General features: G+C 36.6%; 1 protein-coding gene across 2 annotated transcripts; it reads left to right on the forward strand.

The window, feature by feature from the left end:
• The first annotated feature begins 7,793 nt into the window (after positions 1–7,793).
• On the forward strand, positions 7,794–17,826 carry LOC137017045 (cytolytic toxin-alpha-like). 2 transcript variants are annotated; one of them, XM_067380950.1, is made up of 6 exons: positions 7,794–7,840; positions 9,171–9,291; positions 11,118–11,198; positions 11,346–12,995; positions 16,173–16,267; positions 16,372–17,826. In XM_067380950.1, the coding sequence occupies exons 2-6, from the start codon at positions 9,186–9,188 to the stop codon at positions 16,708–16,710; spliced, it is 2,271 nt and encodes a 756-aa protein (XP_067237051.1). In that variant the 5' UTR covers positions 7,794–7,840; positions 9,171–9,185; the 3' UTR covers positions 16,711–17,826. The 2 variants fall into 2 exon arrangements, with proteins under 2 accessions (XP_067237051.1, XP_067237052.1); XM_067380951.1 differs by lacking the exon at positions 7,794–7,840 and having other exon boundaries at positions 9,145–9,291.
• The last annotated feature ends 235 nt before the right edge of the window (positions 17,827–18,061 follow it).

Genomic DNA, 18,061 nt, shown 5'->3' on the forward strand with positions numbered 1-18,061 from the left:
AATCAGCAGAAAAGGAGCAAAACACAACATAAACAAACTTTGTTGTTTGATGTCCGATTCTTGAACTAAGGAGTCTATCTGATTAACAGATTAAGTACTATATGAATCAGTATTAATTAAATGTGTCACCATGTATTAATTTCTTAGCTACAAATAATAAGTGTAAATTAATGTGTTAATTACCACAATGGGCCAAAGCCATTTCAACTTCCGGTTGTCTGCTTTAATCATTAGCTAATGACTTGAAAAGATGTCATTATGTTCTAACTTTGCTTGTTGAGGCACATTAACTATATAAATAATATATCAGTTGCACAGTGAATGTAATGTCAGAGAATGTTTAAATTTTAGGTTTGTTTAGGCTGCATACAAATATTAGCACATCGGAATGCACAGCACAGCATGCTAGAAGGAGGCTCAGATTACCTGAGCCTTCAACTCCACAGACACATTAAGTTGTTGTGGCAGTGATTAACTCTAGAGTGAGCTAAAAAGAACCAAACTGAAAGTGAGGTGCCCTACCACTCAACCTGAGCTATGCAATCCATCAGGTCATGTACTCAGCAGACTTTTTAGAAACCCTAAAGCAAGGGGAGTACGAGTAGTCGCCATGCTCTAACAGAGGCCTATTACTCATAAGAACAGGTGCTAACCTGTGGCAGCAAGGAGTTAAGCTCACACATGTAGGGCAAAGCTAGAAACCAATGCAACACAAATGCTTTGCTATTCATACATACCATCCTGAGAAGAATGGATGCTCCCACCAAACAGAATAACACATCTGTACTGAACCCTAGAGAATGGGAGCTAAATTAAGCTAACACCGTAATCTCAAGCTTGAATTCTAATTCAAGGGGCTCAGGGGAATAACAAATTCAGTGTAAATGAAGTTCTAGAAATGTGGGGCCTAAGCAACATAGCATATACTTTTTTAAACAAAGATACAGGCCTACCACCTGAGACAAGGGGTAATGGGCATATGGCCTAACTCAATAAGAGGAGCCTGAACTAGGAACTATACAACCTGACAAGGGATAGTAAAAATAAATGGTGAATCTTTAGTAAATCACCTAACCCTAGTCTAGCCTAGGCCGGCTAAGCTGTGGGCCTGATCTACAGGAGGGCAGAGGTCGACCTCCTCGCCTCAGAAGACAACTCTCATTGACCAATCTTCTTTTCGAAGGACAGAGATGTGCTGGCCCACAACTGGCCCAGCCTCCTCCTCTATGCTTTTCCCCCTATCGCTCTGATCCCTCAGGTCATCAGACGAATCAGGGAGTTCAAACACAAAGTTGGTGGCCCCGCTCTGGAGGAACCAGTATTGGTTCTCAGATCTGTTCAAGCTTTCAACGAAAGCCCCGTGGCCGATCCCCCTGAAACTGGACTTCCTTTCTCAGGTGAACAGGACGATTTGGCACCCCCAGCCAGAGATCTAGGCCCTGCATCTTTGGTTCCTTGGATGGGAGCCTGTCGACCTCCCCGAGGATGTGCTAAATACCATTTCTCAGGCCAGAGCCCTGTCTACTAGACGACTCTATGACCAGAAATGGTCAGTCTTCGTCGACTGGTGTACAGCTCAAAACGAAGATCCCGTTGAATGTGACAAATCTCCAATACTGTCATTTCTCCAAGAGCATCTGGACAAAGGTCTCACAGCTTCCATGCTCAAAGTGCATGTGGCAGCCATAGCAGTGTTTCATGCCCCTATTGCTGGCCAGTCAGTGGGAAGAAACAGCCTAGTAGTTTCTTGAGAGGTTCTAAGAGGCTGAATCCCCCTCACCCTCTCACAGTAACCACCTGGGACATTTCCACGGTCCTCAGGGCACTCAAAGGACCTCCCTTTGAACCACTGCGGTCAGCTGACCTTCGGCCCCTGTCACTTAAAACCACTCTGCTATTGGCTTTAGCATCAGTCAAGCGTGTAGGCGACCTGCTGGCCCTCTCTGTGAGCCCTGTGTGCCTCGAATTTGGGCTTAATGATTAGAAGGTCATCCTGTAGTAACTTTTTTATTCAAAAATTAGTTATTGATATTTTTGGGACTTTCAAGTCCTCCTTTATCATGTGGATAATTATCTTGAGTCAGTTCCGTTTTTTTTTCTAGAAAATAATGGGTTGTCTTAACAGTAACGTCCAAAAGTCCAGGAGAAACCAAGGCAGAACACCGTAACACCAGATACTGCTCTTTTCCTTTGTTTTGGAATGAAGTTAGGGTACTCTGCTATTGTTTAGCCTTTGTTTAGAAGTTACTGTGCTGTCATGGAGTTACGGTATTCTGCCTTTGTTTTACTGTCCAATAAAGTTTGCTGCTTTTAAATTACGATGTAGCCTGTGCCATACATCTGTCACTGAAACACTTCTGACACACAATACTTGAATAAAAGTGTAGGTAAAACAAATAAGCTAGTTGAGTCGTTGTTTTTACTAATAGTGTTTAAGGATGGCCCATTGCTCTCGAAGGAAAATGATGGTTGAGATGGCTTTGAACTGCAGACATCAAGGTCAAGGTAAGAAAATGTGTAAAAAAAAAAAAAAAAAAAAAACGCATTTAAAAACGCTAGCTAGCAGCCTATAGCATAAATAGGCTAGTCAACTATGAATAGGCTACCAAACTGCTCCACATAACAAAGCAATTGTAAATCATCCAAATGATCTCTATACAGGTGTTACTATAATGATTTTATAAATTGTGATTAGCAATCAAATATTGAAAATGTGGAAGTTACTGCCAATTGCCTTGATGTGACTTCTCACTTTTTGCAGACAATACAAGGGAAGAGCACAGTAACTTAGTAGTAACACAGTAACAAAATAGTGGTCAAAAGTCCAGTTTGAGCTCAAGATTTTTTTGTGTAGATAATTTTCATTACATAAAGACCCAATTTCCAGTTTTCCAGTGTCCTCCCTATGCATTCATTCATTAATTCATTAATTCATTCAACCTTTATTTCTGGACTCAAGGTCTATTAGAAAAGAAACCTACAACATACAAAAAAAAAAAATAATAATAATAATAATAATTAAAAAAAAAAGACAATTATACCAATATTTTCTCATAGATGTCTGGTATCGGATCACACTTTGCCTAGGATTTGACAACAGCATAATAATAGCATTCTGTGAATTATCCAACCGACAAATAAATTTATACATCAGATTTCTCATTAAAGCCATAAAAGTTCTTACTCTTGACATACAAAACAGATTAATTGCACTGCTCCACCTCAGTTTTTCAACAGAATTCTCATTCAATCATTGTAGGCAGCCTGAAGCTTACATAAGCTCACTTTTTTAAACTTGACCCATAAAGGAGCAGTATAAAAAGAGGTACAAAATGTTCTAAAAAGGTATATCTTAATCTGATCTGAACACATATAAAATGTTCTTACTAACATATTGGCTTGGGCATATAGTATACGGCGCTGCCTTTACCTCATCATCACCCATTTCATAATTAATGATATGTGCCAAATATTTTATTTTAGTGCATACATTTAGAACTTGCCCTGCCAGATAAAAATCTGGAAAATTAAGATTCATATCTCCTTTTGTTCTACATATCATGACAGCACTCTTTTTTATTATATTGCACATCATATTTGATCCCATAATCAGAACATATATGTAACATCTGTTGAAAACCAGCACTGCTTTGAGAAAAAATAATCAAATAGTCAGCATACATATGATTAATTAAAATATTACCAAGCATACATCAGTCCTATATTCACTTAATTGTTCTGACAGTTCATTCATATAAACATTAAAGCGGGGTGGTGAGAGTAGACCTCCCTGTCGTACTCCATTACCTACTCCAAAAAGAGCTGAGACACTATTACCCCATTTTACTACCATACTCTGATTAGCATACCAAGATTCTTAGTATGCAATTAGTCACACCACTTTGTCTTTGTTTACCAAACAGCTTTTGATTATTAACTCTGTAAAAATGCTTTGGAAGCATCAATAAAGCCAATTATAATAGAGGAACTTTGTCTTTTATACAAATTACTATTTCTTTCAGGGCATATATACACAAATCAGTACTATGCTGCGCATTAAAACCAAATTGGCTGTCTGTGGTACCAAGATATCCCCCTAAGCGATCTAATAAATTTCTTTACAAAACTTTGGATAACACACTAGCTAGTGCAATTGGTCTATAGTTATCCAAACTTCCCACCTTGCAAGCTTTATCCTTAATAACAGGCAACAGCAGTCATTTTTTATAATTAATTTGACGACTAAAAATCCTTAAAGTTATTTTTCTCAGTTCCACACTCTAGCGAGTTCAGGTCTTTTGCCTTTGTAGGGCGGCACTTGTCCCTTAAAATATTTGAGAACAGGATTTGTTGACACTGCAAACATTTTCACTGTATGCACAGGTTTATGACCTCTGCCCTGGAGTGCATGAGGGCAACAGATTGCTTACAAAATGCTTTTACAATTGAGAGATTTATACATTATATATTATTTTTTAACATACACTTAATCACAAGGTTATATGTCCATGCTTAGACTTGTAGAAATATAGCTACCCAGAAAGAAATGACATTATTTTATTTTGAATACCACATATTTGATGTGTCACAGGTACAAAATTCAGGTTCAGGTTGTCTTTATTCTAAATTCTAAATTCTAAAAATCTTTTAAAAGTATTTTTCACTTCATCCTTTGAGATTTGTTGTCATCTCTCTGAGTCAACAAAACAAAATGATTGTATTTTAATATGAATATTAAAATACAATCAATATTTTGTTACCCTGAATGACATGTATCACTATGACCCAAAAATATTGATTAAATGTGAGTCCTTCGTTTGTGTTTTGTTTGCTGCCTGCCCTGACTCTCTGCCTGATTCCTGGAATTGTTCACTGTTGTTTTCTGTACTTCTCTGTACTACCGTTGTCTAATAAACTGCAGATGGATCAATACCCTTCTGACTCGTCACAGCAACATAGTTTATCTGACGCAAGAGGTACAATTTCATTCATGTAGGATTAAATCAGCATTGAACATTTCAAGCAAAGCTATTACAAAACATTTCAGAAACGTGCAAAAAAAAAAATAAAAAAAAAAAATTAAAATAAAATCTTCCTTGAAATCATCACATAACATTGGATATCTTTCACAAAGTAATATCACAACAGGTACTTTCACATCAGGTATTTTCAGCATCAGATTGTGTCCTTGTATGGATTGGTGGATGATCAAGATTGACATCCTTCTTCTCTGGTAACTAAAAATTTGATAGTTATGACACTGGTTCAGAATATGCTTTGCATCCATTAAATGTTATTAATAGTAGGTTATAACGCTTTAACTTTAAAAGTTAAACCAACAGTCTGTACAGTCTCAAATTTTCAAAGTGCCTCAAATATAAAGCAGCTATTAGCCAATATAAATCATAATCAATTTTAATCTATAATTGTACATGTGTGTAATGTTATAATGACTAATCCATCAGTTATACCTTAACTGCAGGTATAATTAGACAATGGCATCTATGGTATAAAGATAATGTGCCTTGAAATACTTTAAAATGCCATAAAATTGTTTAATATGATAATATTCAGTTTTCATACAGCAAGTAAAGACGAATTGCATAATTTAGATGTTGTAAACTACTGAAAACATGGGATAACAAAGCCACTGTCATTCGGCATAACGGGTGACATTGTGGTATAACATGAAACTTTTGTTGTGCCGAAGGACAGAGCCGTGATACTGAAGGACAGATTTCATACATGAACATATTTAACAGGCAGTGCCTTGGTCACCTATATGAAGTAATGGCCTTTACCTATAAAGAGTATCCTTAATTTTAATATTTAATATAACTTTTTTTTTATAAAATAATAACATTAAAATGATATTTTTCTGTGTTGTACTGAAGGACATATGCTTTTGTTAGGTTACTAGAGGGTGAAAAATATTACAGAGAGATTTACTCTATCTCAAAGATAATCTTCAATAGGTCTACTTTGTGATGTCACACACTGTCACCTGATTACAATCATGTGCTATGCTTTAGAAAATATATATATATATTTTTGTTATACTGAATCACATTCATGAAACACAAAAGTCGGGACAAAATAAAATATATTGTAGATGCAGTATGTTGCCCATTGTTCTATATATTGCTGCAAACACCAGCACAATTATGCCATGTGTCACAGTTCCCTTTGTTCCCGGACTCCATTACCCATCATCCTCCTTGTTTCCACACCTGCACTCACTTCCTTGTCATCTCCCCATCATCACTTATCACCTGCACCTGGACTTCATCATCTGCACACCCTTTATAATGGACTCACTCCCTGCACTCCTTGTCTGATCTATTGTTGTTTCAAGTGTGTAATGGTTGTTTGTCTCCTTCGTGGTAATAAATACCCTGAAGTCCGTGAACGCCTCGTCTCCTCCACAACCTACACCGTAACACCATGGGTGTTCATTTATATTTTTAGGATGAATTTCTACAATTAAAAACACTTTTGTCATTTGAATTTTAATCCGGACAGTTACACTGAATGACATTTTGACACTTTAGAGCTCAATAATTCCCTTAATTTAATAGTTTGCAACACAAGTGTTAAGTGATTTAATATTATATTTACACCTATTTATCTTTTTATGTAAAATTAATGGCCTTTGGACAACAAATTTAGACGTCTCATCTTTGACCCATATATATATATGAGGTGTTTCCTCCGAGGAGGCAGTGCCTCCTCAAAAAATTAGGATGAGAAAATAATCTATGTTTTAAAAATATAACAACGCAAATATAACAAAATGTGTCATTAAAAAGTGTAAAAGTCACTCATTTTTCTAAGGGAACACTGTCTAACAGCGACACGTGCAGGTAAAGTTACAGCGGGGAGTCCGCGTGTCTCGTGCTTCCCTTCAGCTCATAGAGAATCAACAGAGCCCCTAAAGTGTGCCGTGAGTTTTGTGGGGGGTAATAGAGAATGAATGGGGGAAAAGAATTCAAAGTAAGTATGTTGCGGTATCTATAGAAACCTTGAAAAACAACATATTGCTTACAAAATGCTTTTAGAATTGAGGGAAATCCACTTCACTCATATACAGTACTCTGCCTACTGGAGGAGCAACACAGACAGTACATATATGTATAGTACTGTGTCCAGGGTGGAGTGCCCTCTGGTGGAAATCACGGGCACTCCCATTGGTGATCTTGACAATTATAATATATTATATATATTGTGGTTATATATGTGAGGTCTGATCATACTTTTGGTGATTTTGTGAACCCAATAGACAATAAAATAGACAATAATTTTAGCACGTTTAAAAAAAAAAAAAAAAAACTGTTTATTCACATTTTTACATAGTTATTTTATTTATGCAGTAAATTTTTGTGAATATTTTGAATGAAATACTTTGAGAAGAAGTGGCAAAAACTCAATACATTAATAGTCAGTTTATATTTTACCAAAGGTGCAGATATTTCTGGAGCCCATCACACATGATCAATGTTTGTATGCTTGTATGATCAATATAATGTTCAATTATATGTTATACTGAATGACAATTTTATTATTGTTGTTTTCTTTCACTTCTTTGCCACAAAGAAGTCCAGATGTGTACAGTCTTAAAGACCACAAAAGTTCATGAATGACAGTAAGCTCACAATGCTGTGGTGCGCCAGTGGGGGCGCTGATCTAAAATCTCATCTCGGGGGCCAGCAGAGTCTGGGTCCATGAGGGTAAAGGGCAGTTTTTTCTCAGTATAAATATCACTACAGAAATCCAGTGAGCTTCAGACTTCAGCAGAAGATTTCAGCTCTGAACTTTCCAAAGAACACACAGAGACTTACAGGTAATTCAACATTTAAAACAATATGAACTGGTGATGTTAGTGTGAATGTGCTGTCAAGATACAATTCACTGAATTCAGATGTGATCACAGGGGATTTATAGAAAAGGGGTTTTTTATGTATATATATTATTATTATTTCATTTAGAAATCATCAGTAGATTGCAAATGAATTAAAGGAAAGAATGCCTTTTATTTACTTAAAATTGGATTTGTTTAAACAATTAATTAAATATACATCCTTATTTTGCGAGAATGAAATGACTAAGGTTATTTGTATTGTATTCTAAAGTAAGTTGTTGTTGTTGTTGTTTTTTTTCATGAAACCTGTGGTACAATGAATAAAGCCATAAGGTCAAACTTGACACTTTCTCGTTAGTCCAAAAACAGCTTTTATTGAGACTAAGCTACCAAAATACTGCCTCTAGAAGATCAACGCCCACTTCTACATCATTGACTCCATAGCCCCACCCAACTAGAAAAAAAGACAGAAACATAGTATTACACTGCAAAAATCCTTTTCTTACTTAGATTTTTGTTAGTTTTTGTTGTGTTTCTTGTCCAAATATCTAAAAATTCTTAAATCAAGAAGCATTTTCTAGACAAATAAAAATTATTGTCTTGTTTTCAGAAAAAAACAGCCTGGTACTACAATCGTTTAAAAATTAATTTTATTATTATTATTTATTTATTCTTTTTTTTTTTTTTTGTCATTAATCTACACTCAGTACCTAATAAAGACAAAGTGAAAACAGAATTTTAGAAATTTATTAAAAAGAACAGTCCCACTTTATATTAAGTGGCCTTAACTACTATGTACTTACATTTAAATTAATCATTTGATACAATGCACTTATTGTGTTCGTACATGTTTTTACATTGTACTTATATTTTAAAAACACCTGCATGTAATTACATCTGTAATTAATTTCTGTAATTACATTTATAATTACACTGTTGACCCATCCCTTAACCCTTACCCCTACCCTTAAACATACCCATACCACCAAAGCTTTCCCTAACCTTACCCGTATCCACCTCAATAGCAGCAAAAGTGTTTTGCAATTCAATATGAACCCAGTAAGTACATTGTACTTATTTTTTGATGTAAGTACATAGTAGTTAAGGCCACTTAATATAAAGTGGGACCAGAAGAACATATAACACATTTACATAAGTATTCAGACCCTTATATGTAGTGTTAACATCATATCAGTATTTCATTTTTAAATATCACAGTTATGATCAATATATTGTGCCACCATATTTTCAACACAAAGGCAGTTTATTCAGGACACTGAGGCATCTTCTCTTGTGACTTCCATTCAAACAGGTCTACCTGCTTACAATGTACCTGAAGCAGCCAAACTTCATTTACTTATGTGCATATATATGGCTGGCAACCCTAACTGTGGTGAATGCTGAAAAAGTCCAAAGCCAATCAGAGACTCAAGGTAAGGTGTGAATTGTGTTACAAAACGTAACTGTGTAGAGATCAGTAATATCACAGTACAGATTGTTTTGCACAAACAGGTGGGGAAAAAACAAAATGCTGTATAGCAAAAAATGAGGGGAAAAAGTGTTGACAATCAAAATAAAAATCACAGGGTTAGATGAATAACATTTTAAGAAGACTGTTATGCAAACTAGTTTTGTTTTGAAACTGTTCAGCAGTGGGGGAATAATTTGCATTATTTTAAATGTTTCTTTTTTTTACCTAAAACTTTGTACAAAATAGCTCAAAAATGTAAATATGAAGAATTAATCATAACTCTTTATGAATAAACAAATTTGGATCAGTTAATCGACTGAACTCAGAATCAACTCACAAGAATGTGCACAAAAGTTTTAACTCAATCATGAACACATAACTAAACTAAACACATGCATACAAACAAATCATGCATACATGGGAAGTGAGAAAGTGGAAGTGAATGAAAGCATAGCATAACAGAGGAATGGAGCTATGAAAAGAGTAATTTAACCAGCTGGAAGAACCATCAGTTTCTCACTATAAAGCACAAAGGGGTTAACAACTTAATACTAAATTGCTTTTAAATATACAGTACTTGAAAATGCTTTAGCTGTTGAAGACTATCCGGATATGCAGTCTCGGGAGAAATTCAGTCCGATGGTGCTGAAGTTGTAATCAATATCTTCTGAAGAAATAATGACAAACTTGCATTGCTAATTTGACTCTGTGGTCGAGGAAGTTGCACATGGCTTGAAGGAGTTTCTTTGTTTGAAAGTGAACACATTTACATGAGGGGAGTAAGCTGGAATACTCTGATAAATATAACAAACATACAATGAATTCTATGAGATGGTGATGTCCACCAAAGTGTGAATCATTAAACAACAAGTATTTTGATATGAGACACCATCTAGATGACTACATTGTCTAGTAGTTCTATCATCAGGCATGAATAACACTATACAATATACAGAAGAACAATATACAAACAGTAATAATACACAAAATGCACTGAGGAAATGCATGTTCATTCATTTACACAGATTTGTCAGTGAATTAGTGGAAAGGATTCCATTTCTATGCTGTATTGTTTTGAGAACAGCCAATTTCCCAAGTGTCTTTGAAGTGTATGAGTGAAGCAGAAGGGTGATAGTTCTCAGTGGCGAAGCCAGACATCACAGAGTCTTTATAGGTCAGGGGTTGTGAAGATTAACTTGTGTGTTTGATCGATCCAGTCGTTGCAACTTACACCCTTGAGACAGTGATGTGTTTGGTCAGAATTCTGAATTCAGTTATACTTAGTTATGAATGATACATAGTTATCATCCACCACTGAAAACCAGTCGGTTTTGACAAAATTACACCATTGCAAACTTGCACAGATCAGATCTTTTTTGATTGGACACCTCTGACAAGCAGTGATCTGACAATCTCACACTCAACTTAAGTGGCGTGTGACCAAACACCACTACAATAATTGGTGCCTTGTCTTTTGTTACTTCATTTTCATCAGCCTGGCGGCGTAGCATGAAAAGTGCTGGCCTAGGTCTCAAGAGGTTCTGTGATTTAAATCTTACCTAGTATGATCCTAAATTGCTTGTTGAACAAAAATAATAAAACGAGCTGTCTTTACATTCAAAAAATTCTGCATTTTATATGATTTTGTGTGTTTATTGGACGGTTGTTAGCTTAATCCTGTATTACACCTGAACACATTTTGTAGTGCAATTAGCTTGCTGCTATATTTTTTATAATGGATTTCTAAAGCTAATCGACTGTTTTTCTTTATTATAACCATGACATCAGGGCCAATGGAAGTAGCAGCTCTAGGAAGACCTCTGTCTCTTGGTATGCTTTACGACTGCCGTGCAGATTCCTTCATTCCAGGTGGTGTATCTACCTAAAAATTTACTAATTTACTAATCATCAATTACCTGTCCTTGAGTAACAAAACTATAATGCCTGCATATTTACAACAGTACATCACTTCCTCATACATACAGTAACTATTAAAGCTATTTTTTTTCATTTCAGGTGTTACTCTGTGGGATAAGCAATCACTGAGTGAAAATTTGGACAGTCGTCCACAGCCCCTAACAGATTTGAAGTTCAGTAGCTCTGACTCTCTTTCTAGTAAGTCCAACCTCCTTGAGGTAAGTGCTTCCCTGAAAGCCAGTTTCTTGGGGGGGCTTGTGGACGTGGGAGGATCTGCCAAGTATCTGCGTGACACCAAATCCTCCAACCAACAGTCCAGAGTTACAATGTTTTACAGTGAAAACACAAGATTTGAACAACTCACTATGTCCCAGCTGAGCAATTTCACCTACCCTCAGGTGTTCGACCAGAAAACTGCAACTCATGTGGTCACGGCAGTGCTGTATGGAGCTCATGCTGCCATGGTGTTTGATCGGACATTTTCAGATGAGGAAAACAAGCAGGAGATTGAGGGAAATCTGAGTGTTATGGTCAAGAGCATTCCTTCATTTTCCATTGAGGGAAAAGGATCTGTAAAAATGAATGAGGATGAAAAGAAAAAGGCTGAGAAGATCTCCTGCACATTTCATGGAGACTTCTTAATTGAGAAGAACCCCACCACGTACATGGAAGCCCTAGAGACATACAAGACGCTCCCCACTCTGCTGAAGAAGAATCCACAGAATGTGGTTCCAATAAAAGTCTGGCTTTATCCTCTACATCTATTGAACAGTAAGGCAGCTCAGCTGCAGAGAGAGATTACCACAAGTCTGATTTCTGACACTGAACATATAGTCGAAGAGCTGGGAGAGGCAGAGAGGACGTGCAATGACCTGTTCAAAAATACACTGGCCAATGCTTTCAGTGACATCAAAGAGAGGCTGCAATTATTTCAGGACTCATTTAGCACATACAAGTCAATGCTTATGGAAGCAGTCGGTAGGGTCTTGCCTGCTATTCGAGGAGGAGAGGAAGAGGAGAAGTCTCTGGAAGACATCCTGAATATGCACAGGAGCTCCCCATTCAGTGCTGACAAGCTTAACAAGTGGCTAAATGATGCAAAGTCTGAACTTGACATCTTGAGTTTTTACATCAGTAGGCTACAGGGGATCAGTATTGTAGACTCAGTTGATCTCGATATCATCTTATTTGATCCTGATGTTGATAAAGTGGTGAGCTTTACCTTCACATCTCTGAAGTATGAAGACCCATATCTTTCAACCCTGGAGGAGTTTGTGAAATCTGACACGTCTAAAGAGCTCAATGCGAGTAAACCTTTTTCTGTGAAATCTGTTAAAAAGAGGGCCAGTGAACGCAGTGAGAGTGGCACTAGATCTTCTACAATGCGGTTCCCTGAACACAGTGAGAGTGGCACTGGATCTTCTACAATGCGGTTCCCTGAACACAGGGAGAGTGGCACTGGATCTTCTACAATGCAGTTCACTGAACACAGTGAACACAGTGTTACTGGGATTTCTGCTAACACTTTCACAAAGTGGTTTAAAGGTTTAAATATTGAAACAAAGATGAGAGAGAACTTTTCTAAATTCTGGAGGTTTGCAGTGGCCAATAAAGATGAAAAGAGAATCCGCTGCATTATTTCTGCCATCTCCAATCCCTCCATTGCTGGCTCCTCCATCTATCTGTATGAAGATGGGAAACTGACAGACACACAGTTTCAGCCCACGTTGAAGCCGCCCCCAACAATGGGCAAGTGTCATTTACACACCTTTTATAAATAATTAACAGATGTGATTTTCAAACTCTCCCATTCACATAACAGTTTATATAGTAGTCAAGCTGCCAGAATCAAAATATGAAAGTATGACTAGAATAAATATCACTGCTATATTATCAATAATGCATCAATGTTTTCGGAAAAAAGATCCATCTAAGAAGAATAGCTGCATGAGGTGAACCTCATTCTATATGACACATCCAATAAGAAATGAATCATATACACTATAAGCACAACATAAATGTAATATTAGCCTATTTACAACTTATCCGAATAAAAGGATGCAAATGCAAGCAAACTTGAACTTTAGCCAGAAAGCGTTACACCAATTGTTGTGTCTTGTGTGCTTTTCCCATAACAACATGCTGAAACACAGCCAACTAAAGCACAATCATTTCACAGCATTCTGTTGTTCTCTCAGTCATTATGTTATGTATAGGGCAAATTGGCGCTGCACATCTTGCATTTAGCTGTATTTACATCTACTTTATCAAGCAATTCCAGTGGAGCTTTTCAGTTTTGTGGGGTTGTTTAATCCTCCTCTGCTGAGATCTTGAGTGATTTAATGTCTTCTTTTATCTTCATTTGATTTAATCTAAGGCTGTGGCTGAAAGTCAGTTGTAGTTCTTGTGTTTTGCCTTTTTTCGTTCTTGTTGTTCCTCTGTCCTTCAGTGCTGTGGACAAAACTGGCTGTGCCCCAGTTAGATAGCCCTGGTCAAACCCATCTGGGCTCCACATGTCTGTGGAATTTAAGAACAGACTTTTAATAGTTCAAACAGTGTTCCCATAGTGAGGAATTAACGGATTAGTTCACTTTTAAATAAACTTTTGCTGATAAATTACTCACCCCCATGTCATCCAAGATGTTCATTTCTTTCTTTCTTCAGTCAAAAAGAAATGAAGGACATTCCAGGATTTTTCTCCATATAATGGACTTCAATGGGCACCAAATGGTTCAAGGTCCAAATGACAGTTTCAGTGCAGCTTCAAATAACTTTAAACGATACCAGACGATGAATGAGGGTCTTATCTAGCGAAACGATCGGTCATTTAAAAAAAACAAAAAAAAATGTTACAAGTTTTACAAGCACAAATTTTTACGACCGCTAGGGGTCAGCCGTAACAGAAAAGAAGCGAGTCTCAATACCAGAGAGATACCAAAATCAGTACAAAGTTTTTTTACAATGAAAATAATGGTTTGAACGTCAGGGGCAGACACGGCCAAAATAACAAACAAAGCACTCTTCTTTTAGAAACTAAATTACCTTACCAAAAAATAAAGAAAACAAAATACAACTTAACTTACCTACCTCCCTTAACCATAAACAAAGTGAAATTTAGATACAAATAAATTGGCGTCAAACCCCCTACTTCCTTTAAAATGAAAATAATATTTACAATAGTTTTTACAGTAGTATATACAGGGTTTTTGGAAGACAAATCAGATTTGGAATTCAATAAGCGTAGTCAAACAGGCAGAGATTAAATAAACCGGGTAATCATAAATAGTAACAATAAACAAACACTCACAATCTCTCTGGCATGACACTCTCAAACAAACGATGATGAAACAAACAGTATAATCAGAAAGTCAATGGAAGCAAAGAACGATGGCGATAGCACAAAGTCAATGAGGCACAAGGCAAAGGCTGAGTGTTTGGGGTGGTCCTTAAGTACAGGTCAGGTGCTTAGTTGGACCAATCAGTGTTTCCTGAACGGTAACTGGAAACCACGTCCACCTGGAACACAAACACGACTATACACACAGAAAGAGTATACACAGACAATGACAAATGAAAAGACAAAGTACCCAAGGGTCTTAACACAAATTTTCACCTTGCTCTGTTCTGCGATGCCCGTTCGTGATGTCAAGTAATACGCAATTACGTTGAAAGGCGGAAATACCGAGTCAGTGTTTAAAAGTTTACAAAGCCATTTACAAAAAAAGCTAAAACAACTAATGGTTCTTCCATCCTGTGTTGTCAGTGCCTTCAGACTGTCATACCCTTCTCCATCAGAACAAAAACACCTCTAAAACGCTGTTGCTCAGTAACGGTGGAAATCCATTTTGTCCGGTAATGCAGCGAGATGGAAACAGGGACTCACCAACTGATTCCAATGGCGGGATTGAAATGGTCCAGTCGTGGCAGCATTGAGATTCTTCCTCTGTTGGCAGTGGTTGGCATTTGCCACACGTGCACCACCACGTCTCGTTAGATCTTCGTCTGCCCGATGCTTGAGAGGTGTGTGTCGCCGCAGCAGTCTCTTCCATCTGCCTTATTTCTTCCTCTGTGTATTCCGGTTCAAAAAGGTAGGGCAGGGCGAAAAACTCCATATCATCTTCTCCTCGAAGTTCAAAATTGTCCGACATCGTTGTTTTACCTTTTTTTGTAAACGGCGTTTGACTTACTCTGCATCCCAATGTGCATACTATCCACCCTATCTGCCCTAAATAGTACTGAATATTACTAATGTCACATACTATTTAGGATGTATAGTATGCACATTGAGACGCAGGCTTAGTATTTGCACGTTCAACTTCTAAACACTGACTCTGTACTTCCAGCTACGTCAAGCGTGACCTTTTCAGCGTAACTGCGTATTACGTGACATCATGAACACGAATCGCAGAGCAAGGCAAGCATTTGTGCTTATAAAACTTAAACTCTTTTTTTTAAATGACCGATCATTTCACTAGACAAGACCCTTATTCATCGCCTGGTATCTTTTAAAGCTCTTTGAAGCTGCACTGAAACTGTCATTTGGACCTTGAATCGTTTGGTGCCCATTGAAGTCCACTATATGGAGAAAAATCCTGGAATGTTTTCATCAAAAACCTTCATTTCTTTTTGACTGAAGAAAGAAAGACATGAACATCTTGGATGACATGGGGGTGAGTAATTTATCAGCCAAAGTTTATTTAAAAGTGAACTAATCCTTTAAATCAGTGACAAAAAAGGGAAACAAGAATAGGGCATTGTGTGATTTAAATCAAGCTTGAGCTGTGTGTTCGTTCAAAGGGATTGATCACATGGGCCACCAATGCATCAATGCTGCTTGGGGATCTAAAAAAAAAAAGAACTAAAAACTATATTCTAACGCTGTGTGAATCTAGCCTGTTTTTTGAATGATCTTAATTCTTTCCACAGCAGAAACTGAGATTGTGGGCGGGACACGTGGTGATGAATTCTCCTTTAAGTCCGCTTCATACGACAGGATTCAGGAGATCAGAATATCTTACGATGTGCGTAAAGATTGTTTTCATTCTATTTTATCATCTTTTCCTGTATTTTATCTCATTTTTATCATTTAGTTATTTTATTCACATTAAATATGTTTGTTCCACAGCTCAATTCGAATAACGTGGCATCACTGAACACAATAGAAGTGATTTTCCAGGAAGACCAGAGGACTAAAGTTGGCAGAATAGCAGGACATGAAACAACAGTTTTTCAATTTTTGTTATACGATAAAATTTTAAGTGCAACAATGTGGCCAAATAGGCAAGGTAACAGTTTTGGCGGTTTGGAATTTGTGGTTGAAAGAGATGGTGAAAAATTAACAATGTCTATCAAACGTGATGATCTGGGTGAGGCTGTGAACCTTAATGTTGGATCAGGAAATTGTTACGGCATTAAAGGGAGAAGTGGAGATGTAATTGATGCTCTGGGTTTCTACTGCACTTAGCCTCCAGCTTTATAAGTATGTAAGACTTCTCTCTATTCCTTAGTAAAAGTTTGTCTCAGCAGCTTTGGGAATAGATTTTAAGAGAAAAATCTTAGCTAAGAACTTTTACTGCCATTTAGGAGAGCTCTTAGTGGTAAGATAAAACATTTTGTGAATACGGCCCCTGATCTTTATAATGCTAATCCAAACATCTGAACAGCAATCATATACTTTTTTAAATGTATACTCAGATTTTAAGAGTAAAAAACATCAGATTTGAGTCAATCAGAAATATTTTATGTTTTCTAGTATCAACTGTTATAACATTTTTGATTTCCAGGTAAATCGAACCACAAACAAGCAACTCCATTAACAATTGACAAATTAAACACATCAAATCTGAGTTAATGAATAAATAGTGATTATATTTGGGGGTTTGTAAGAGAGAACAATGTACTGTATAGCATCTTATTCTGGTTAATTTGTCCATCTTTATATTTCATTTATTCCATTCTGTACCTTGTGGAAGTAAATAAAATAGCTTATAAAGAGCTTAACTTGAGGGGGCTTTATGCAAGCTGTTGCTCACAAATGTTCATTCTTTAGTTATATAACAGTGTGTATTAATGGTGTGTCTGCCAGAAGAGCCAAAGAAAATTAGCAGACCCAGAAATCATATAATTAAAATGAATTATGAAGCAATGTCTCCTCTAGTCCACTTGTTTATTCTGTGACACAGACAAGAAGTTCAATAATCAGCAGAAAAGGAGCAAAACACAACCAATAAAAACAAACTCCATCAAGGTGTTTCTGCTAGTGATGTCCGATTCTTGAACTAACAGATTAAGTACTATATGGATCAATATTAATTAAATGTGTCACCATGTATTAATTTCTGAGCTACAAATAGTGTAAATTAATGTGTTAATTACCACAATGGGTCAAAGCCATTTCAACTTCTGGTTGTCTGCTTTAATTATTCATTAGCTAATGATTTGCAAAGATGTCATGTATGTTATAACTTTACTTGTTGAGGCACATGACTATTAACTTATTATATAAATAATATATCAGTTGCACAGTGAATGTAATGTCAGAGAATGTGTTTAAATTTTGGGTAAGTTAGGCTGCACACAAATATTAGCACATCAGAATCTGAACTACAGACAGCCACAGAAACAAAATGAGAAAGACTGAGAAAGATTTTTTTCTTACATACAGACACACGTTAAAGCTGCAGCCCGTCATTTTTTTTGGTTTAAAAATGATCCAAAATCAATTTTGAGCAAGTATATAACCAGCCAGTGTTCAAACTATCTCCTTACCTTGTTAACATTAACAATATGAGAAAATATAACAATAATAAAAATTT

Source organism: Chanodichthys erythropterus, chromosome 3 (assembly GCF_024489055.1).
Source record: "Chanodichthys erythropterus isolate Z2021 chromosome 3, ASM2448905v1, whole genome shotgun sequence".
In the NCBI taxonomy this organism is placed as follows: Eukaryota; Metazoa; Chordata; class Actinopteri; order Cypriniformes; family Xenocyprididae; genus Chanodichthys; species Chanodichthys erythropterus.

What these genes read in the sequence shown, in the direction of transcription:
- LOC137017045 (XM_067380950.1), top strand. Translation starts at nt 9,186, where the DNA reads ATGTACCTGAAGCAGCCAAACTTCATTTACTTATGTGCATATATATGG. An exon ending in TGCAGATTCCTTCATTCCAG is followed by an intron (nt 11,199 to 11,345) that starts GTGGTGTATCTA and finishes TTTTCATTTCAG; the next exon opens with GTGTTACTCTGTGGGATAAG. An exon ending in GAAGCCGCCCCCAACAATGG is followed by an intron (nt 12,996 to 16,172) that starts GCAAGTGTCATT and finishes TTCTTTCCACAG; the next exon opens with CAGAAACTGAGATTGTGGGC.